The 24,141-nt window shown below is 46.1% G+C and overlaps 1 protein-coding gene across 4 annotated transcripts in view; it reads right to left on the bottom strand.

The window, feature by feature from the left end:
* Ano6 (anoctamin 6) overlaps positions 1-24,141 on the bottom strand; it is a 180,495-nt gene that overhangs the window by 61,339 nt on the left and 95,015 nt on the right. For all 4 annotated transcript variants that reach the window (XM_032885493.1, XM_032885498.1, XM_032885502.1 and 1 more), the window contains one exon: positions 17,649-17,777. In XM_032885493.1, the coding sequence (XP_032741384.1) occupies positions 17,649-17,777 (129 nt within the window). The remainder of the gene's footprint in view (positions 1-17,648; positions 17,778-24,141) is intronic.

Genomic DNA, 24,141 nt, shown 5'->3' with positions numbered 1-24,141 from the left:
TATTTTCCAGATGTTAAAGATTCCAGATTTTAAACTTTTATTACTATATTATACATTCAAATGATTCAATATTAGATGCATGTAGATTTACACACAAACACATATACACATACACATAGGCATAAACACACACACACACACACACACACACACACACACACACCACCACGCATGCCTTAACTAAGACGATACAACAATACAGAAAACCCTAACAAGATTCAAAGTATTTGCAACGAAATGTTCATAAAGCCAAACATCTCTAAGTATACAAAACAGGGAATTCTCTGATGATACCATGCCACTCCCAAGCTACGGGGCCAACTCATGAGATGCACATGCATACATGTGAACGCGAATAAAACTTAAAAAAGTAAATGTTTAAAAAATTACTAGTCTTACGCTTCTTAATTCAAACCAAAGAATCATCTTTAAGTGAAAAATCATAATTACTTGCAGATCTGATATTAATTTACTTTCGCTGCATACGTTGGATGGACTATTATATTCTATATGGCCAGGCATCTGCAGAGAGAGGGTCAGGAAACCATGCAGACGTGCGGACTTCTGCCCTCATAGCCCTTCGTGATGTACCAAAAGGCAGAGGCTAAAATAAGTTCTTTCTTGCTCACATCGCTTCTGGACATGGGGTTGAGCAGATCAATAACAGGGAAACAACACTTAGGAAGCAGTTGTGCTGTGAGAACGACAGAGAAGATGGGTGGACAGACAAGGGGCTTGAAAACACAGCACTGGGGGCTGGAGAGATGGCTCAGTGGTTAAGAGCACTGAATGCTCTTCCAGAGGTCCTGAGTTCAAATCCCAGCAACCACATGGTGGCTCACAACCATCTGTAATGGGATCCGATGCCCCTCTTCTGGTGTGTCTGAAGACAGCAACAGTGTACTCACATACATTGAGAGGAAAAAACACATACACACACAACACTGACTAGACTGAAACTCCAATTGCATGTATTACCTCTACAGCCCACGGGAGGTAACCAAGTCCCTATGTGCTGCCTTTTTATCTGTTCATACTTCAGGAGCAATTTTCACACCATGGTAAGGTCTGACCACATAGACTGAATTCCCATTCTTGAGGTAGCCCTCTCCCTGATGCCGCAGAGAATGGTGGATGACTTGATTTTTTTTCTGCTTTTGTTTTTGTTTGTTTGTTTTTGCAACAGCCACATGCTGCTGGACCGAGGTCACGATAGTCCAGAGGTAGCAGTCAACCACTTTACTCAGAGAGCACCACTCCTGACTTGCCCCAGCGAGGAGCAGAGAAGTCCCTGAGGTGCTGTGCCCCAAACACCGAAAAATCCCGTTAATAAGTTGTGAACACCCAGTATGTGGCTAACCCTGTGTCCACATGGAATGTCCCTGGTGACATCCTATGGAAACGTCAGAACCGGATATGGTTTGATTTGTACTCAGTGATCTCATAGTTCTAATAATAAGCAGAGACCACTTTGCACACGTTGAGACATAACCTAGAGGAGAGAAAAACCAAAGCAAGGGCTAGAACACCCTAGAGAGGAACACCTGGCTGGCCTGAAGCCCTGGATTCAAAACCATGAGAAGGCTCAAGGCGCTGCCTCCTCCCTTCCCTGGTTCCCAGCAAGTGCTGGGCCCCTCTGAGGGCAGCCTCACCATCTCTCCAAATAGTCTCTGGGTGTTTTGATCTTTTCTACCCATGGCCTGTCTTAATTCCAGCTCACTTTGGGAAGTAACTTATCTCCACAGCCTTTCTTCATCTAGAGTAGAACGGTCATGTCTGTTCTCTCAGGGCAATGCGACCTTATTCCTGACCACTTCTTTACCAGTGAAGAAAGACACTTGGATTATGTGGAGTTGGAATGAGAATAGCCCTCATATACTTGAATGTTTGGTTTCCAGTCCATAGAACTGATTGGGAAGGGTTCAGAGGCATAGCCTTGTTTGACGGGGTATGTCACTGGGGGCAGGGTTTTGAGGTTCCAAAAGCACAGGCCAGCCAGTCAGTCAGTCAGTCAGTCAGTCAGTCAGTCAGTCTCCCTAACCCCTTGTGTGTGTGTGTGTGTGTGTGTGTGTGTGTGTGTGTGTGTGTGTGAAAGATGGAAATGCTTAACTAGACTAAGAAAATAACAGGCTGGAGTTGCTAAGATTCGTGGTGAGGATGAATCTTCTATGAAATTGTGGAAAGGAGAGAAATCCCTGCTAGCTCGCTGAAATTCATGCTAGTTCACGCCACAGATGTGAGAACTACAGTACATAATACAGTTAGTGAGAAAGCATTATGTGGTATGTGTGTGTGTGTGTGACCTGGGTGTACGTGTGTGTGTGTGACTTGTATGTGGTGTGTGTGTGCATACATGTGTGTGCAGTGTGGTGTGTGTTCGGTATATGGTACTGTCTAAGGCTTGGGACATCCCAGGGGTTCTTGGAATGCACCCCTCACAGATGAGGGGAGAGCACTGTCCTCTATGCATTTATTAGTTTCTTATATAAACGCTTACTAAGGTTCTGTTATATTTCAGGGAATTTATAAACTTCTCAAAACACAAAGAATTTTTCCCATGTGCCCAATAGAAGATCTACAGGGAAATTGTCCATGACCTCAGACTTTCTCTCATGTTAGGGCAGAAACACTTATTCAAGTTTCCAGGCATTGCCGCTGATGTCTGCAGTTTGCTTTGGACATCCAACATTTCAGGTCATTGCAGACCCTGTATCCACTACAGCGGGCATGCAGAGCTATTCCTCCCCTCCCTAGTTCAGTGGCTCTCAATCGTCCTAATACTGTCACCCTTCAATACAGTTCCCCGTGTTGTGGTGACCCCCCCAACCACAAAATTATTTCATTGCTCCTTCATAACTGTAATTCTGCTGTTATGAATTGGGATGTATATATCTGATATTCAACCTCTGTGACAGGGTCATTCAGTTCTCAAAGGGGTTGCAATACACAGGTTGAAAACTGCTGGCCTGGTGTCTGGTCAAGTTCAGCTCTATTCTAGACCCTATGTCCTCAGTGGTTCTTTTGTTATTGCTGTTGGTATGGGCATCTTTCCCTTTTTCCTCCTCCTCCTCCTCCTCCACCTCTTCCCTCTCCTTCCTCTTCGAAGTTGATGCAAATTACAAACCTACGAGAGAGGGACCCTCAACTGAGAAAACGCCTCCATCAGATTGCTTGTAGGCAAATCTGTAGGGCATTTCCTTAGTTGATGGTTGATGGGAAAGGGCCCATCCTACTGTGGGTGGTGCCATCCGTGGACTGGTGGTCCTGGGTTCTATAAGAGAGCAGTCAGAACAAGCCGTGAGGATCAAGCCAGTAAGCAGCACCTCCATGGCCTCTGCATCAGTTCTTGCCTCCAGGCTCCCACTCTCTGTACCCACCATGAACTCTCTCCATTGGTGGGGTGTGGCCTGGGAGTTGGAAAATGAAATAAACTCTTCTCTTCCCAAGTTGCTGTTGGTCATGGTCGAAGTGGAAACTTGAGGGATCTTTGGAAGGTCAGTTGTGTCGGATGGTGTTTTGCTAAGGCAAACGCATGGTATGCCAGGCCTTCTTGCTGACTGTGTGGACTCGGACTGACTGGCAGAGTGATGTCTGTTGAGACAGACTCAAGGGCTGAGGCAAGACCTGTGGAGGACACGTGATGCTTGGAAGGAGTATAAAAAGGACTCGAGGGACAGCGATGGAGGCTGAGCTCGGCTTGCTGATAGAGCTTGCTGGACAGTGATGGAGGCTGAGCTCGGCTTGCTGATAGAGCTTGCTGGACAGCGATGGAGGCTGAGCTCGGCTTGCTGTGCAGTGCTTCAAGCTCACATCTTTGATGATTTTCACTTTGCCGAGAGAGGCACGGCCAAGAACTTTTCCTGGCATTCCTCTTGGTCCTGGTCCCTGGTGCATCCTGCTGCCTTGTGTCAAGGCTGAGGCCTGGCTGTCGTATTTGCTATCCCAATTCAACCAAACTGGACTGCTGGTGTGTCCGTGAAGTGTTTGCAAATGCACCGAGCTGCCGCTGCTGACGTGTGAACTGAACTGTCGATGTCCAGACAACAGGGATGGGAGTTGCTCCAAAGAACTCTTTCTAAACAGGTCCACTTCCCCCATATCCTTTCTTTCCCACTACCTCTGGTGGGTACTGGGCTATAAGGGAGGTTAAAGCATTTAAGAACTATCATTGAAAATAGGCTTTGAAAAAAATTAAAGTTACACACGGTGTTCGTTGCAGCAACAGAAGCCCTAACTAACACAGCCTGAGTTGGAGACCATGTGTCGCCATGCAAGGAAGAACTCGCTGTGGGTGCCAACTCCAGAGATGGACTCAACAGGGAGCTGTTGGCTACCCCAATGCTGGCAGGGATTTCAACTAATATTTTACTTGTTCCTTCTCTGTCAGTGTGACAAAATTCTCATCAGAAATAACTTAAAGGAGGAAGGCTGGTTGCAGCAGCGGCCTGCTTACATGGTAGTGGATAGGAAGCTCAGGCCAGAACCAAAGGTGAGCACAACCTGCCAGATCCTCTTCCTCGTGGTCGACCTCTGCCAGCCGTGTCCTGACTTTCTCAGAGTTCCCCAGCTTCCTAAAACAGCTCTACAAGTCGGGAAACACGAGCCATTGGGCAGGGAGTCATGAGCCATTGGGGCATTTCGGTTCAAAATCTAACATGTATGAAGACTCGGGCTCAAGCATTTAGGTCTTAGAACAGCTGAAGTGTCAGCCAGAGGTGGGTCATCTCCCATAGTTTAAGGAGTATTTTAATATTTAAATGCTGGTTAATAAAAAAACAAAACACATCAACAGCAATTGGCTCTGTTACAAATGCCATGCTCCCCTGCTCACAATGCTCAACTGTCTCCTTTCTGACCACCAGCCACCTAGGGAGCCCACTCATGCTTGGCACCCAACCAGCAGAACCCTATTCTGTTTGTGGGCTAGCTTCCTTCCTCACTGAGACAATGGTGGCCACTCACTGCACACCTACAGCTTTCTTCCTACCGACCCACTAACCGCGGCCACCATCTCTCCCCGTGGCAGCCGAAATCCACCCATTTCTTGAGCTCACTGGGACACGCCTTCTATTTTCTCACTGTTCTTACCAGTTGGCCACAAATCAACTCGAATGCTTTCCTTTCTACGACCATCACATATCCCATGGTCCTCTGGACTTTTATTACCACTCTTGCCCCTAGAGATTTTGGTGTTTTAATATCAGTATCATCAGTACTTAATATAGACCTATAAAATAGTATGCGCACCATAAATGTTTGATGAATGAATAAATGAACGCAGTGTAGATTAATGGCTCCCTGTTACTCAGAGACCAACTGGCATGTTGGATTGCTACAGTGTAACAACCGGCTTCCTTGTCCTTAGCTCCCAGTGAGCCTTTACTGCAACTGGGTATGGCAAGATATGGTGGAGAAGGAGAGGCAGAGTTTTATCTTGGAGTACCCCAATATCAGAGAGAACAGGGCAGTGGAGGCTCACAGACAACCACAGAGTTTAAGAAGAAGAAGACAGAAGAGGTAAGGTTGTGGGAGCTGGGCTATTCTGCCATCAGACATACCAAACCAACCACTCTTGTCTTGGTCCTGTCAATTGCACCAACCACAGACATTATACACTGAGTGTTGCAGACCAGACATGGTCCGTTTTCCCACAGATTTTCTTCTGAATGGAGGCTATACCTATTCACTAGTTTCACAGGCCCTCTGTACTCTTAGAAGCTACTCTGCCCCAAACAGCCCCTTTCAGCTCTCATACTTGGGATTTCCCTTTATTCCTGGGTTTGGGGCAAGAGTGAAATCTTAGCCCTTCCGTTTTCCACCTCCGTGAGGCTGGGTACTAATTTGAGATAAGAACCACTGTTCGTTCATTGCTTACAGCTCTAGAGTCAGTGAGGAAATCACTTCACTCTAGGGTAAAAGATTAAATAGGACACCTGGGACTCAGTGTAACACATGACACGTAGTACCCAGTCCCTTCTACTCTTCAGGACTTTAGGAATCACTTCTCCGCTCTAATGCCAGAAACCTGAGAAGACTGGCAGTAACCATCCGCTCTGCCTCTACTCTGTACGCTCAGTGACCCCGTCCCTCCACAGAGGCATTTGCTCCATTCTACAGGAATGCTTCCAGGGGATCTTAACCCTCAGGTACCTGGTCTGCTACCTTCCTTGCTTTTGTGGCCACCCCGATCTTGATCTTTAAACTAGGTCTTTGATATCTAAGGAGAGTGTATTCTTTCCATCCTCTTCTCTGAGTGCCCCAAGGCCACTAGACACGGTTACACATGTGCCCGTCACAGATGCAGAAGAACACAAAGCCGTCCCTCAATCTCATTTGAAAACCTTAGTAATATTCTTTCAGGGAGATGGGCTAATTTTATTTAGCCAACCTCAAAGCATTAGGTATTTAGATTGCTTTTAATTTTCCCTGTTATAAAAAAAAAAATCCTTGTGGAACAGTCTCCACACGCCCTTTGTTACTTCCTCGGGGCGAGATCCTAGAAGTAGAAATGCCCGATCAAGTGCGTTGGAAAGTCCTTTAACACGTACAGCCACCCTGCCCTCCGAGAAGGCTGCACTAATTTATCTTATTTTCATCCTTATTTGGTTCACAAGACATTGACCCGAGCATAATTGGTAGAGCTTGGAGACTGCCTTGGAATGCTCCCACACACAAACTATAATAAATATGTAAGCAGTTGACTCAAGGACAGGCCATTCACATTTGCTTGAACACGTTAATAAGCCCGGTGTCACTTTAACAAGACAGATCCTATGTCGATTCTCAAAGAACCAATGGCATATTTTAAAAAATTGATCTAACCAGTTTTAATTGTGTCAAACAATGAAAGCAAGGGAGGGAGCGTGTGTGCGTGTGTGTGTGTGTGTGTGTGTGTGTGCGCGCGCGCGCGCACGCGTGTGTCTACTCTATTTGTCAAACAGTCATGGAGTGGGAAGGGGCCGCTCACTTCAAAAGACTTCTGAAGCCTGTGTGTGAAATCGTCACCTGCACTTCTCAGCAGAACTCACAGGGCATCGGTAACCATTCTTGACAACTGAAAAATTAGTGCAGGACATCATCTACATTAAGACCAAAGACAATTAATATTGCATATTGACTGGCACAGCCATTGCTCAATAAATATTTGAACAAATGGTTATCTGAAGACATAGTTTTAACTGCAATTTACCTCAGGGGCTTGCTGGGAAACCTTACATAAGAAACCTAACCTCACATAAGAAACTTAGAGTCTTTTTTTTTTTAATCGAGTCATAAAGCAAGTTGTGCTGTAAATTCCTACATCCCCGTGGAAGCAAAATCCACCAGCAAGGCAATGAGATTGACCTTCTTCACGTACGGCACTCTGGTAAAGACAAAGTGGCTACTCCGTTGTCACTATATGTCCCTCACGGGAGGAAGCACACACGGGTCCACCGCCATCCGGGAGAGTGGGCTAACAATGCAGAGTGAAGAAGAGAGAGAGAGAGAGCAGCTCCCCCACCCACCATCCTGAAACACGATTTATTTATATCGCCTCATAAAGCTGTCAGAGACATAAAGAACTCAGAGATTAAAGCCGCAAAGGACAGACGGACAGAAGCCTTCTGTCTGGAAACACTGTGGGTTACTGACTCCACGTCTCAAAGGCTTAACAAAGTGTCTGCTGCACAGGACTTACCTGTGAACCACACTGTGCAAATCCTGATTGTAAACGGGACACAGAACCAGGGACCGTGGAGACTGAGAGGTCAGAGAGTGGAGGACACCGGGGTTAGACTCGATGAATATAGGTAGATTAACTTCTCATATCCTTCTAACTCCGTTAAGCAAAGTACCATTGGCTCTGTTATTTTATTTTTGTATTTTTATTTTCATTTGGCTCATCTCTGCAAAGTCTACACATGGGTCCACCAGCATCCGGGAGAGTGGGCTCATACTCTCTTTAATTCGTGTAAAACTATTCATCACTTTATGTGCTAGTTTATTAGTTACACAGCACACGCTCCAAACGGGTTCGGTAGGTAGAATACACAAACTAATTAATTGCCACTTAATTGATATTCACGTGCCAGTGACACATTTAACATTGGTGGACCCACGGTGTGATGAGGAATTTACTGGAGCAGGTAATGTGTGCTCGTGAAGGGCCAAAAAGCAGATGGGCAGTTTTTCAGGGACGGGCGTAAATGAAGGTGAATTGTTTGGATGAAGCTCAGTTTCAAACCTCACTTTTAAATTAACATTTTTGTCTAATTAAAAAGAAATACACAGCCAGGAATGGGTCACTTAAAAAGCAAGCTAACATAGAAGGCAAACCTCCCGGAACCTACCATTGAATAGAGGACGCAAAGGGTCTGAGGTGGTTTCCGCCCTCAACAGCTTCTAAAAACAACTTGGAGAGCTCATCTTCGAATACAGCCAGGCCTTCTGTCTAGAGTAGCAGTTGTGATCTGTGGGTACAACCCCTTGGGGACAGGGGCAGTGAACGACCCTCTCACAGGGGTGGCAGACATCATGCATACCAAGTGTCTACATTATAACTCTTAACAGTGGCAAACTGACAGCTATGAAGTAGCAACAAAATAATTTTGCGGTGGGCGTGGGGGTGGTGACCACAACATGATGACCTGTGCTAAAGGGTCTCGGTGTTAAGAAGGTTGAGAGCCACTGACCTAGAGCTACTCATTTCAGGAGACATGAGAAGGAGTCGAGGTAACCTTCACACAGGTCAGCCTAGGTGTGGTCAAATATTGCTGTCCGGAGGATGGAGGGAGGGCTGTGGAATGCACATGGCTGTTGTACCCATGAGCTCCCAGCGGCTGTGGCTGCCTACGTAAGAGCTGCACACGATGGGCCTGTCAGCAGTGTGCCTCAGGTAGAGGAGGGACTCAAGGGGACTCCTGCTTTCTCTGAGGAACCATTGGCAGTCATGAGAGGCTATGGGAAGAGGAGCACAGCCCCTGGTAAGTTGTCCCCGCTGCAGTAAATACCACACTCCAAATGCTCATACAGAAAACAGAGTCAGTGGAGTCAGGGCATGGGAGTAGTGGAGGGGGGGCATTGTGGCTCAGAACAAACACACACACTCAGGGGTTAAACCGAACGTAACAGATCTCCTAGCTGGAGTCTAACTCCTAATTCTAATTCATTTCTTTTAGTCCTGTAAGCAAGTTGGAAGCAAGGTTCCCCAGGAATGGGAAGAGAAAGCAATCCGGTGGAAACTGACCATTATATACCATACTGTATCAAACTGTCAAATGATAAATACATATTTATTAAAAAAAGAAATACTTCTTCCCAGAATGCACCTTTCAACATGCATGTGCACACCAGCAGATTTGTTCGTGACTGCCTATCCCCCTCTTCTTCTACGTAGGGATGTGGTCTAGTTGAGGAACCTTTAGTAGTAGATCCCTTTAATAGATCCCTTTAATAGATCCCTTTAATAGATCCCTTTAATAGATCCCTTTAGTAGATATTATTCCTAAAGGTGAGACAGAAGGGGCTGTGACTACCAGAGCAAACACTGGTAACAATTAACAAAAGCGTATTCTTTCCCCATCTTTCTGAAAGTCCCAAGGTCTTCGATGAGCTGACATGAAACGACTTCCAGTTTATCACTGTTTTCTGCCAGGTTTTGAGGCTTAGGGCTAATGACATTATCCATTTTGGAAATAAGCAGCAAGATCCAGCTTTACTGCTCTTACGACACACACTCAGGGGTTAAACCAAACATGCGACACATCTCCTAGTTGCAGTCTAATTCCTAATTCTAATTCAATTTATTTCTTTTGGTTCTGTAAGCAAGGCAGAAAGGGAAAAAAATAAAAATCTTAAAAGGGAGCTCCTGGCATTAGTTCCAAAACATTAAAAAAAAATATATCGAAAGTAGATCCGGTTTCTCTCTAAACGTGAGCCTGGGTGCCTACCACCTGGGAAGGTGACGTCATGAAAGAGCGGCCATGAGCATTGATCATCATCCAGTAACCTATCATCGTGTGAACCTACTCTGGCTTCTGATCCCTGGGGAGTCAGAATCCTATCTGGGGGAAATGCTCATCTGAGGGAACGGTCTCGGCTGTTAGGGTTCTTTGCCAGTCACCATCTTCCCTTACCACTGCCTTGTTGATTTTGAGATTGGAGGTGATGGTCCATCTGTCCCGAAGATCCCCCGACTACAATATGGCTTTCCATTTGAACAATCGATTTTGTCTGCAGTTGTGTTGAGAAAGAACAGTAGCTCTCATTATTGGTAATACTCCCAGTTCTGTGCTGACGAGGACGCTCAGGGAGAAACGTGCAGCTCCACGATAACTTCTGAACACAACCTTATAGGCGCACAACACAATTCGTTTTAATTTTCTGGCCTTTACCTTCCTTTCATACAAATGCCCTGAAATGGGTTTTCCTTTTGCTCCCTAACTTTTCCACGTGCTTTTACTTTAGTTGACAAAACCGCATGTATATTTCTCATCTACACTAAAGGCATTCCCCATAGTTATACATGAGGAAGGGTAGCTTTCAACTACTTGGCAATTATCTCTTACATATCCTAGGAACTGAAAACTATTCTCTTCTGCCATTTACAACAGCACAGTACCTTAACTATGGTCTCTATCAATACACGAAAGATCTCTTGAAATTATTCTTCCGAACAAAAAGTGTTCTACCCATTGACAAACATCCTCCCAACCCTTCTACTCACACAAAGATCTGAGAAGCCCATTCTAATCTCTTCATCCATGAGTTTAGCTTCGAGTACTCCACAGATGTGTCAAATCTTTCCAACAACATAAATTATTCAATGTAGCATCATAAATAAGTAGGGAGCTAATAAATGAGAAACTATGTAGCACTTTAAAGCCATAAGAAACAGTTCTGTGCCATCCTCATTGTTAAGTGTCGGGTTCTCACTTTATAACCCCCATGATGGCTTGGAACACACTATGCAGACCAGGCTGGCATTGAACTCACGGAGCTCCGCCTGCTTCTGCCTCCCAAATCTAGGGTTAAGGGAGTGTTCCCTGACACCCAGGTTTTCACTAGATTCTTCTTTTTAAAGCACATAACATAAAGTTCAAACCATTTAACTTAAAACTAAAAGACAACAGCTTAACTTCTACAGTGGAATCTACCAGAAATTTACGCTGGCATAATTATATGTACTGGCGAAGTTGTGCATCTATTCCTGTTAAAACGATAAACAATACCACAGTCACTACTATGATGAGTTGCTAGGTTCACCTCAGAAGCCCTAGCAACTGTATGCAAATGAGCAAAAAAGAAAGAACTGTAGGAAGGCAAAGGAGAAACAAAACTGTAGTAAGCTGGTGGTGGCGCGTGCCTCTCATCCCAGCACTAGGGAGGCAAAGGCGGGCAGATCTGAGTTCAAAGCCAGCCTGGTCTACAGAGTGAGCTCCAGGACAGTCAGAGCTACACAGAGAAACAAAACAAACTGTTATAACTTATAGATCATAAGGTCTTGAATAGACAATACTGTCTTGAAACAAAACAAAACAGTTACGATTCGTAGACAATACAGTCTGACAAATAATATAAAGAACCAGTGGATACATTAGAACTAAAGAGTTTACCGAAATGCCTATACAGACTCATAAAGTCAAGTCTTATATAAGACAGGTCACAAACTACAATTTGGACAACAGCACCAAGAATTTAAAATAACTAAGAAAATCTAACAAAAAACTTAGAAAACCCACATGAATATGCTAAAACTTCACTAAAGGATACAAAGTCTCATTGAAGATCATAGGACATTGCCCTTATACTAAACATTTCCTGAACATGAGAGCATTTCTAAAGAGAACCCATGCAGCTTCTAGGGAAACAATTCTGCCTAGCGTGAGTCACTTGAGCAATGCCCAACAATTGTAAAGGTTCATGATGTTGAAACCTAGTATCTGTATTTATTATATAAATTAGCTTGATGGGTGCTTTAAAATCTTTATGCGTCAGTCTGTGGACCAGACCCTTCTAGAGAATTCCTAAGGTGAATGTGAAATTAGAGGACCTACTTTTCATGTTGTGCCTTTCCTCAATCCTAAGGAAACTAAGTTTCCATCATTTACTAGGAACGGATAAAAACGAAATAAGCCTTATTCAGAACTAAGTGTGCTGCTCTTATTCTGTCTAGACACCTCCTCTTCCCCCTTCCACCCTCGGCCGATTACACCATCACGTGGTCAGGAACAGGACTACCTGGTGGGAGGCAAATGGCGGACAAAGCAAAATCAAAGCAGACTAGTCTTGAGATCGGAAAGAAGCCGTTGCTACGCAGACCGTGATGGAAGAGGTGATGTAATGCATGGGCATCTGCTTTACTGAAAACAGCTTTGCTCATAACAATACAGATCAGACATATTTAGTAAAAGTAGCCGTTTGGGCGCCAGACACCGATGGTGGCTTACTCATCCCACTATTCCAAAGAAAAGCTAAACATGTTTCTGTTACTAGGTGATCCCGTGATTGAGTTGATGAACTGGACCAATCCTGACTACCCGGGGCCAGTGAAGGATTCCACTTACCTTACTAGTCCAGCCCCTTCGGCAGACACATGGATGGATTCTAGAACAGTCTCCGTGGACACGGAAGAGACCCTGACATAAAACGGTGCGGTCTTTGGGTATCACCTGTCTACGCACCCCATATATATATTTTAAACCATTTCCAATCGCTCTGAAACAGCGAAATGTAAATGGTGGCTTAAACTGTATACCTTAGAGAACAGTGAAAAAGAATGCATTTGAATGTGTTCAACAGAAGCCGATTTTTCTTCTAAAACCTTTCTTAAAAATTAGGTTTATTTACTTTATGTGTGTGAGCGTTTTGCCTGCTTGGATGTCTGCCCACCCATGCATGGCTAGTGCCCACAGAGATCTAAGGAGAGCGTTAGATGGCCTGAAACAGGAGTTGTAGATGGTTGTCAGCCATCACATGGGTGCTGAGAACCAGACCCAGGGCCTTTGCGAGACCAACAAATACACTTAATCACTGAGACATCTCTCTAGCCCCTTTCTGAACATTGTTTTTAAGCTGTGGTTGACCGAACGCACGGACACAGAGCCAACAGACCTGGAGGGCTGCCTATGGTAACAGTCTATGAGGTGGCAAGGGATGTAACTCCATTAGTGAATGCTTGCCTAGCCTGCTTGATGCCTTGGGTTCCCTTCCCCCAATCAATAAACCTGCTGCCCTAGTTTGGCTTCTGTTGCTGTGATAAACACAGGATGAAAAGCAGCTTGGGAAAGACAGCGTTTATCTTACAGGAGGTTAAGGGTCCATCATGAAGGGAAGCCAAGGCAGGCGCCTAAAGCAGCAGCTGAAGCAGAGACTGTGAATGAATGCTGCTCACTGGCTTGCTCCCTGTGTCTGTGGAGATAGCCTTGTAACACGCCTGGGGTCTACTTGCTGAGGGATAGCAGGGCCCACATTACGCTACACCCTGTCCCATCAATTAGCAGTGGAGAATACCCCATCCCTACACTTGAAGTCCTGCTTGTAGACCAAACTGAAGAAGGCTACTCCTTAATGGAGGGTATCTCTTGTGAGGTGTGTCAAGTTGCCAACCAAGACTAGCCACCACTTCTGGCCCAGTGGCATGAATCCACTACCCCAATACTCAAGAGGTACAGGCAAGTAGATCAGAAGTTCAAGGTCATCACAGCATAGTGAATTTAAGATGAGCCTAGGCTACACCGGGACCTTAACCGAGGGAGGGAGGGAGGGAGGGAAGGGGTTAGGAAGAGACTATGATCCATGCTAGACAGGGAGCTATGGTGGAAAGTCTGCACAGGGTCTCTCCACAGGAGCTTCTTAATCTCTCAGAAGAGACATATTTCTCTCATGCTGGCTGTCTGGGTCTCAGCCATCGCCCCATAACCCAGGAGACGCTTGTTTGAGGCTCAGGGCAGCAGGGTGGGATGGCCTCATTAAGCTGGAAGATCACCTGCCTCAGAAATGGCTCTACCTCCTGATTAGTTACATAATTATCTCCTTCTAGCAATTAAGTCATTTCAAACCTTGTTTTCTTGTGACTCGCAATAAAAAAAAAAAAATCATGCGAACTGATTCTGTGCAAAGCATATAGCATTAGCCGTAGTGGGCTTGCTGAAACAATTTACAATCACCCCCTATAGCACGCGAAAGCAAACGTCTTGTGTCAAACTCAGGGCATGATCTCGCCAATATAAAGGGGCAGAGTTTCGTGGTGTTTAAAGGCTCGGCTGCCCCAGAATTGTCTCTTGTTCCTGAGGGCGAATGGGTTTTAAGTCTCTGTCCACATTCAGGGTGCCTGCAGCCCTACGAGTCCCACCTTTCCACAGCCCTAAAACTTGCTCACAGAACCCTTCCCACCAATTCCCGCAAACTCAATCGCAGCATTGTTTTAGGAAATCAATATGACAAACACAAAACCTTTTCCTTTTAGGGAAAACAGGGCTTTGATGTTGCCTCTCCGCGGCGTCGCCCTAAATCCCCACTAAGCCTCCCGGCACGGAACATGACAAAGCTCAGAAATGTCTGTCCGACTAATATAAAAAGGTGGTTCCCAGGCTGGGCTTTGAAATCTGACGGAGTATAAAATTAAGGAATAGATACAAATGCAAACTGAAAACACTTCAAAGCCCAGCTTATAAACGTCAACATGAAGGTATCGTTCACTGTGCTGGAGGATTACCAAAATTAACGGTGACTTTTTATTCCCCCTCCTGACTTGGTGAGGGTCACCCTGAGACCTACGTTCCTGTCTGAAGCAGACGAGGAACTTATTAATAACGTGAGAAGCTCCAGGTGCCCTTCAGCCCAGCAGTACAGCTTTTTCTCTAAAGCCAGACGGTCTCCTTTAAACGTCTTGGATTTGATCTGCTGAGGGTGCTTTACACAAACTCAGCCCAGCTGTCGGCGGATGGGTGGGTCATGACTATCTGATAGGAGAAAATACGGATGCGCCGGCTATTACCGCATCCTGGGGAAACGATCGAGTCCATTAGCTACTTCAGTGATAGAGTTGGCTGACAGGAGACTTAAGCCTTTTCTATCAGACCACTGCTTTAGGATCACACCAAATGAAAGAGAGAAAGCACATCACCACCTACGACTTACGTGTATTAGAAATCTACACGGGCTGGAGAGATGGCTCCGTGGTTAAGAGCACTGACTGCTCTTCCAGAGGTCCTGAGTTCAATTCCCAGCAACCACATGGTGGCTTACAACAGTCTATAATAAAGTCTTAAAAAAAAGAAATCTACGCGATGTCGGTCTGTGACCGTTTATTTAATTTTAACTGTAGCCACGTGGTAGGTACTGAAACTCTGTCTCGCAGAATCTATGAGGCCGCTGATTGTGTGATGAGCCAATAGTTTATAGACCAACGAGAAAAAGAAATTTTCAACCAACTATAAAATTACGATAGCCTGTTTGTAAGATGCCATCTAAACACGAAGAAGTCTAAGTGTGCATGTAAGTGTGGGGCGGAGGGAGGTTACAAAATGGACAGTGAGGTTTGCCTGAGGCACAGACCCACTCCTGCCAGGGCCGTGGCTTGCTGAGCTCTGCTTGACACAACTTGAGCGCGATGGCTGCAGTCAGCCCCCACAGTGATGCCCCAGGAGCTCCCCCTTCACCCACCATGGCATCTTCTCGGCTTTTCATGTTGATATCCAGGTTGATTCCGAAACTGCCTGGCGAACACCAGCAGAGCTGCGGTTTCAGCCTGGGTTCCCAAATGACTACACACCACACTGTGCCAACCCCAAGCCATGCTTTGAAGGAGAAACACCACCTTCTACTTTGGTGTAAGTGATAAATACCCCTGCCCCCTTTTTCTGGTGAAGCCAGTTACCTGGGGAACTGTTCCATATAACTAACTCAGCTAGGACAGTGGCTGAACTAGAATCTGAATGTCAGTGTTTCTAAACCCTGGGGCTTATTCTGTTGTACCAGACACAACTTCAAACTCTAAAGTTAACCCTCCCCAAATTTAAACACGCGAATAAAACAGTAATTTGTTTCATTTCACAAAAACGAGGTTTCAACCACTCGCTTTCAATGAATAAGCTGAAATTCAAAGGATAAAGATTGCTATAGTTCGTGAATTCTGCATACATAAGGGATACTGGAAGCTGTATGTGTGTTACGGCACACAGGAGACGGGGACTTTTAACGGTGTGGGGAGTTCCAACGTGGACACAAACATCCACATAGGGCATTCCTTTTGTGCTCTGCAAGCTCAGCGCAGTTTGCATTTTAATAAAGAAGTTCCGGGTGGCTGTGCTAACCCTGGAAAGTAAGAATAGATAGGGCCCCATGTGGAGGAATGGGGTTGCCAAGCCACAGCCAAAATTTCAGATCCAGAATTGTTCCCGTCTAAAAGAACTGCGGGGACAAAAATGGAGAAGAGACTGAAAGAAAAGCAGTCCAGTGACTGGTCCAACTGGGATGCATCTCATGGGGAGGAGAGGGGGACCAAAGCCCGACACTATTATTGACGCTATAGTGTGCTTCACATAGGAGCCTGGCAAGGCTATCTGTCCTCTGAGAGGCCCTACCAGCAGCTGACTGAGACAGAGGCAGATACCTAAACCCAACCAATGGACTGAAGTCGGGGACCCCTATGGGAAAGTTGAAGAAGATGCATGGGAGGGTGACCCCAGAGGAAGACCAACAGTGTCAACTAACCCAGACCCCTGGGAGCTCCCAGAGACTGAGCCACCAACTGGGCAGCACACATGGGCTGGTCGGAGGCCCCAGGCACATATACAGCAGAGGACTGTCCAGTCTGGTCTCAGTGGGAGAAGACAGCCTAAAAACCTTGAGAGACTTAAGACACACCAAACCCTGAAGAGACTTGAGGCCCCAGGGAATGGGGAGGCATTGTCGGGAGTTGGGGAAGCACCGTCTGGGAGGCAAAGGGGAGGAGGAATGGGATGAGGAACTGTGGGGGTAGAACAAGAGGGAGAGCCAACAGCTGGAATGTAAATGAATGAATAAATAAAAGGAACGGTTTGCACGGGGCAAGAGCAATGGAAAAGGAGGATGCAGCCTGGAGGCCAGTGGATACGGAATGGGAACAGAAGGCGAGAGGGTCAGAAGCACAGGGTCTGGAATCAAACCGAGAAGCTGAACTTGTCTCCACCCTGACTAGATGAAGCACCCAAGGCCTCCGCTTCTCTACCATCAAGTCTCCTGCACAAAGGGTGGGATGGCTAAGCCCAGCTAGTGCGTGATAAGAGTTAAATGAGAAAAAAGAAAAGCCCTGAAGGGAACCCACACCTCTGGCAGCAGAGTGAGCAAGTGCACTGGGAAGGCTAGGCCGTCCTGCACTTGTCCTTGGTCATCAGCCTCCTCTCCCAGCCAGGTGCAAGCTGCTGCCCAGTGTGTCTTCATGCAAATCTGTAATGCACATACAAAGTGTAATCCCTTAAAGGTAAATTCTCCCTTTCGTATGAAACTGACTGGGGAAGATCCTGAGTGAGCTGTTTCAGATCAACAAAGTCTCCTGCTGAGGTGCCCTGAAGGACCACAGGCCGAGAGAACATGGGAGGGATGTTCATCACCCGACTGCTTAAAACCAACTCACTCCTCGATATTAAAGGGGATAAGAGGGAAACCAAAGAGAATGCAAGTCCTACCTTCTGTTTCTCATTTGTCCCTTTCTTATTGTTCTCCTTCTTGCTCTCGTCTTCGTACACGAGGACGAAGTCGATCCGTCTCTGGCCATCGGTGAAAAAGAGCGAGTCAGGCTTTCCGTTAAACTCTTCCTGTGTGTGGAAATGGGAAAACAGAGGCAAGGTGAGAACTGGATAGGCAGTGACCGGCAGGCGATGGCAGGTGTGCACCTGTTGGCTTTCACCGGCTCACTGATGAGCTCAGCGAGGGAGGGAGAGACACAGTCACATCAAGTTACCCAATCTCCACAGCTACAGGGCGTCTGTGCGTGGGTAGAGGAGGCCTGAGGTTTGAGGAGCATGGTAGAATGCTTGTGCAGGACACGATCTCCGCCCAGATTCTGCCTGTCCAGGCAGCTGAGGGGAATCAGGGCTGTAAAGGGACTCAGTGATGAGAGTCCCTGGCTGAGGGACTGAGTTGGTTAGCAAGAAGAAAGCTCTGAGACTTACTGTGAGTCTCGTCCCCCGTCTGTCTTACTTCCTGGCATCTAATCGGTTTCCATGACATCTCTCTGGACATCATTACCTCACCCACGGTGTCACTTTAAAGAGATGAGGAAAAGGCCACGCACACAAAGCCACTTTAGACACCGGCGTTTGTCTACAGATCCACAAGCAGTGTCTCCTGACACAGAAGCAAATTCTAGACATTGTAAATAGCTATGGTAATAAACTGAGTGTTTAATTAAGAGCTTAAAAGTCTGTACTCTGAGCTGCACAGGGTGGGACAAGCTACTGTGATTCCAACAACACTACCTGGACTGAAGGAGGAAGGCCCACAGGCCAGCCTGGGCTAAGATATATATATATATATACACACACACACACATATATATATGCACACACATATATATATGCATATATACATATATATATCTTACACATACACACATATATACATATATACACACATATATTTAACTAAATATATATTTATATTTATTTATTAATACAATTAAATATGTATATTTAATTAAAAAGAAGGGTAGGTGGGAGAATGAATATGGCAACAAAATAAGATGTTACAGCAAAAGGTGGCTTAATAAAATTAAATAACATGTTTCCATACACACATAGTTGGTTTAAACCACCATGAGGAGAGTCGGTGTCCTCACAGCCTATTTAAAAAAAAATGCTGATGTCAACTTCGTTGTTTAAGAACCAGACTGCCTTTTAACTGGTAAGTGATGGTTTTTAAATTTCCCCCATTAAAAACAAATGGGGAATCGCGCTTTGCAATCATTCGACGGAACGGCCTGCATGCTACGTTCATTAAACGTGATTCATTCTCGTCTGCGTTCAGCATCGATTAGCGCTGAAACCGTCGGGTTTTACCGTCGGGTTTTACCGCCATCCCAGCGCCTCCTTTTCTCCACACATCTGAGAGGATGTAATCTTCGCAACTCATAAAACCCGCGCATGCGTCCTTCCTTTCCTCTCCCCTAACCAGGTCGCCCCATCCCTTTCCACTCGGCAAGCCACCCAACCTGCAGAGGCAGCATCACCAAGGGTAGCTGCCTCCATCCCCACATCCCCGCAAACCAGGGGTCCTCAGCCTTCCGAAAGCTGGGACGCCTTAGTAAGGCTCCTCACGGTGTGGTGGCCTCGGAACTGTAAAATTACTTCATTGATACTTCCTAACTGTCATTTTGCTACTGTTGTGAACTGCAATGGAAATACTACATTTTCTGGGGGTCTTAGGTGACCCCTGTGAAAAGGCCATTCTATATCCCCCCCAGGGGTCACGACCCACAGGTTGAGAACCCCTGCACGGAGGGCGCCACGAACAATATGGTTCTATTTAGGGACTGGTCGTGTTCAGGGCACAGAGTGTCCGGGAAGGCAAGACACATGTTACCGCCTTTTTTTTACTTTTTTTCACTTGCCATTTCAGTTATTTAGACTAAGGAGCCTGAAGAATAAAGTTAGAAAGAAATGGTAAGCTCTCTCTGTCTCACTTCGACCACGGGCTTTTCCAGTGCCCTCAAATCTCTTTGATGGGGCTTTATTATGGGTGATGCCCAGGGCAGCTTCTGGAGGAAAATGGCCAGAGAAAGGGAAAACTGGGAATAATCTCTCAGAATGGTAATGGGATGTCGGTAGCACATGACAGGAAAGCCTGGTTACCATTGGAGACGGCTGAGAAGCTCACAGAGACTTTGGTGGAGCCAGTAGCTCACCGAGGAGCTAAAAACCAGGCCTGGAGTGTGCAGCACCACAGGGCAAGGCACACATGCTGACCATGCTTCACCCCTGCACAGTGACACATGCTGACCATGCATCACTCCTGCATAGTGACACACGCTGACCAGACATCATCCTTGCATGGTGGCACATGCAGGCCAGGCATTGGATCCACATAGTATCATACACAGGTCAGACATCACCTGTGCATGGTGGCCCAGGCTAGCCAGGCATCACCCCTGCACGGTGGCCCAGGGTGGCAGCTACCTCCCAAATTAGCCACTGGGCACAAAAACCTCTTGCATGGGATACAAGACCATGTCTTTTTGTTCGTATGAAGACCCCACTGATTAGCGACAACTACCTGTGTGAAGCTAATGGTAAGGGTCTGATACGGAGCTTAGGGTGAGCTGACAGGAAAAGGGTTGCCAAATTCCTGCTGCTGAAAAATCAAAATCTCTCATCTCTTGGGAGAAGACATACTAGCAGGCAACTGTGAGGAAGAAATAAGTTTAGATTTAAGAGAGAGAGAGAGAGAGAGAGAGAGAGAGAGAGAGAGGAGAGAAGAAAAAGGAGGATGAGGAGGACAAGGAGGAGGATGAGGAGGAGGAAGAGTAAGAGGAGGAAGAGAAGGAGGAGGAGGAGAGGAGGAGGAGGGGAGGAGGAGGAGGGGAGGAGGAAGAGGAGGAGGAAGAGTAAGAGGAAGAAGAGAAGGAGGAGGAGGAGAGGAGGGGAGGAGGAGGAGGGGAGGAGGAAGAGGAGGAGGAGGAGGAGGAGGAGGAAGAGGAGGAGGAGGAGAAACATTTTGTTTCTGGGGAAAAAATGGATTTTTCAGTATGAACTTCACTTACAGGCCTAACTCATGCAGTAGCCCATTAAAATCACAAGCAACCTAAAAAACTCCTGAAGTTTTACTTTATCTAGAGGAAGGAAATATTTAAGTTTCTCCAAAACAAATGATCATTTTTTAAGTGACTGAAAATTCAGAGACAGAGCTTTCATCCCTGGTGACTCCCTTGGTGTCTACTAAATTCTTCACTGTTAATTGTTTCCGAGTCCAATGACACCAAAACTACTAGTCAAAACGTGGGAAGTTCAATGATTCTTCTTTAGCAGAGCTTAAGTTTAGAAATAATTACAGAAAAGGTTTCCAATTTGTCGAGTAAACTCATTTTAGAGACAAGAGCTTGTCTATAGTTACCAGCTCCCTCACTGAGAAATTTAATTCTTATGGTCATCAAAGAGACGTCCTAACTTTCACCCCGAAAGTCTTGAGCATAGGTTTTCAACGTCAAGGCAATGAACATCCTTTCTGGTCTTTACAGTTCATCCTTCTTCCTGAAAAAGTGTCTGTAAACTTCTAGTTACAGTATCATGTGTATAATGTACTCCATCTGTTTACAGCCCCACACAACCTGGTCCTGAGGACAACGGACTCCCATGAGCCCACTCTTCAATATCCACTGCCAAAATTGCCTGATGACTCAGCCCTGATGAGGGTTCAAAGCACAACATGCATTTCATTTGTCACTGCACCAAAGTAAGACAAAAAAACACTATCATCACTTGGGTTGTGAGCTCTCCACGGTGGATGGGGGTCACCACAACATGAGGAGCTATGTTAAAGAGTCAAGTCGCAGCATTAGGAAGGTTGAGAACCATTGGGCTCAATGCTCAAGTCTTTTAGGAATTTACCTTCTAAATATGTTTTGACACAGGTATCAGATTCGTAGCAACTGTGACCACCTGCTTAAGCCTGCCAAAATTCCATCATAGATGGGGGAAGTATCCTCCAAGTTCTACCCTTTAAGAAGGAGAGATCAGCAGTTGACAGCTGCTGTGGAAGAGAGAGTAATTTTTCCCCCACTGGTTCCCACTGGTATGGTCCCACATCCATAGACACACGGGCAGCACTAACTGAAGTTAGATGGGGCACTGTGGTGATTTGAATAAGATGCCCCCTATTGGCTGATACATGTCAATGTTTGGGCCACAGTTTGTTGGTGGAACAGTTTGGGAAGGTTAGGAGGTGTGGCCTTGGTGGAACTGTTTGGGAAGGCAAGGCCTGTCGTCCCAGAAACACTAATGTCAAGGATCCTGGGCGTGTTTATTAGTCAGAGTGTTCCACTCTGCCTGCCCTGAGTGACAGAGAGCACCTCCACGCATGCAGTCCTTCCCTTAGGCCCCTCTCACCCCTACACCCCATGTCCATCCAGGAGACACACTCAAAATGGCCCATTCCTAGTTATTTCTCTCTTTCTCTGTTCCAGAACCATGCCTGCCTGCGAATACACTTGCTGCCATAGCAAACATGTACTCTAACCTTCCACATCTGCAGACATAAGCCGGGCCTGTAAGTGAAGTTCACACTGAAAAATCCAAATTCCTCTCTTTCTCCGTCTCCTTCTCCCTCTCCCTCTCCCTCTCCCTCTCCCTCTCCCTCTCCCTCTCCCCTCACAGTTGCCTGGTAGTATGTCTTCTGCCAAGAGGTGAGAGATTTGAATTTTACAAATGCTTTACAAATCAAAATGCTCTTTTAAATAAGTTTTTACCTTGGCCATATGGTCTCTTTACAGTGAGAGAAAAGCAACTAAGACAGGGACATATCGGAGGGGACTTGGAGAAAGAAATGAGGGGATGGTGTTGGTATGATCATATTTTATTGTTTACATCTTTGAAATTTTCAGGAATAAGTAAAATTATATATGTATATATATATGTGCACAAATATATATATATATATATATATGTATACACACACACACACACATATGCAGGTAGTGGTCAATGCTGAGACTCATTACTGTTCAAAGGGCTGAGAGTGAAGCTGGAACTGCTTAGTCATAGATAGGACATCCCACTCTGCCCAAGGCTCAAGGAGCATCGCAGAAGGTAAGGAGGGTGATATAAGAGGCAGAGGACACTGTGAAGGACTGTCCTCTGGACAGGACAGAGTTATTGGACACATGAACTGGATAGCAACCGTGGTCACCTGCATTAGATGAGGTCAATTAACTATTCCTTCTTGATGCTGGGAGGGAGACAGGACATGGACTATCTCCTGGGAGAAGATGTGGGGGTGACGGGGGGTAGGGGGAGGCCGAGTAAGAACAGAGACTATCAAGATATCTTGTACCACATATGGAATTGTCAAAGGGTGAAAGAAAAATGTTAGACTATTTTGCTCAGTGCCTTCAAACGAGTGTGACTTTGAGAAAGTAAAAACTGCCCGTCTGCTTGACTGTTCTGAGGTAAACACATGCAGGGCCTCATCCCAGTCAGTGACCAAGTGCAACTTCAGGTTACTGTAGGGCAGTGGCCGAGAGACAATGTCCCTAAGTGAACCTTTTCTAGTAACAACTTGGTGGGTAAAGTCCACCTAGGCAATCTGGTCAAAATGTGGCATTGAGCTCCTGTTGCAGTTTGTTGCAGTTTCCTCTCCAACCCGAATCGGCCAGTACAAAGAAAACGCAACTCAATTAATATGAAAACAATCTAGCGTCTAGATTGGGCAGATCCACCCTACACTGTCCTATTCCTAGCTCCCAAATCCCTCATCCCTTGCACCTTTTATTTGCCAGGTCTCCAGCTTCTCCTTCTCCCATGACAACTCTCTCCTAGCTCTTTCCTTTCTCCTCCCCTGACCCCTCCCCCTCCTGCCTCCTCCCCCTCCTGACTCCTCCCTCCTGACTCCTCCCTCCTCCTCCTCCTCCTGACTCCTCCCCCTCTCCCTCCCTCCTGACTCCTCCCCTCTCGCTCCCGACTCCTCCCTCTGCCCAAATCTCGAGCTCTTGCCTTTATTTTACAAATTCAGAGAGAACTCCAAGGCAAACCACAACAAGCTCCCCTTAAAGAGGACATCACAATCACACCAGAGGGAAATGATAGGGCCATGTGGAGTGTGTCTTCAGGATGGACATAGGGGATGGGGGTGAGAGGGGCTTGAGGGAAGGACTGCATGCGTGGAGGTGCTCTGTGTTACTCAGGGCAGGCAGAGTGAACACTCCCCCACTAATAAACCCTCCCAGGATCCCTGACATCAGTACTTCTGTGCCTACAAAAACCCTGTCAGCACTGGTCCAGACTCACACGTTTCAAATGTCATTAAGGTGGGTCTTCACACAACCTGCCTGGGAACACCTCACTCCAGCAGAGTCCCTTATCGGCCGAAATGCTGAATTTAAATTATTCACAATCAGGACGAAATGTGGCTCCTGGGGAGTCTTTGCTCAAACTCATGCTTATGTATGAGAGTGTCTGACCCTTGCCTTGG

This window comes from Rattus rattus, chromosome 1 (assembly GCF_011064425.1).
Source record: "Rattus rattus isolate New Zealand chromosome 1, Rrattus_CSIRO_v1, whole genome shotgun sequence".
In the NCBI taxonomy this organism is placed as follows: domain Eukaryota; kingdom Metazoa; phylum Chordata; class Mammalia; order Rodentia; family Muridae; genus Rattus; species Rattus rattus.
Note: the sequence above shows the minus strand (reverse complement) of the source record. Positions and strands in the feature narration are given on the sequence as shown.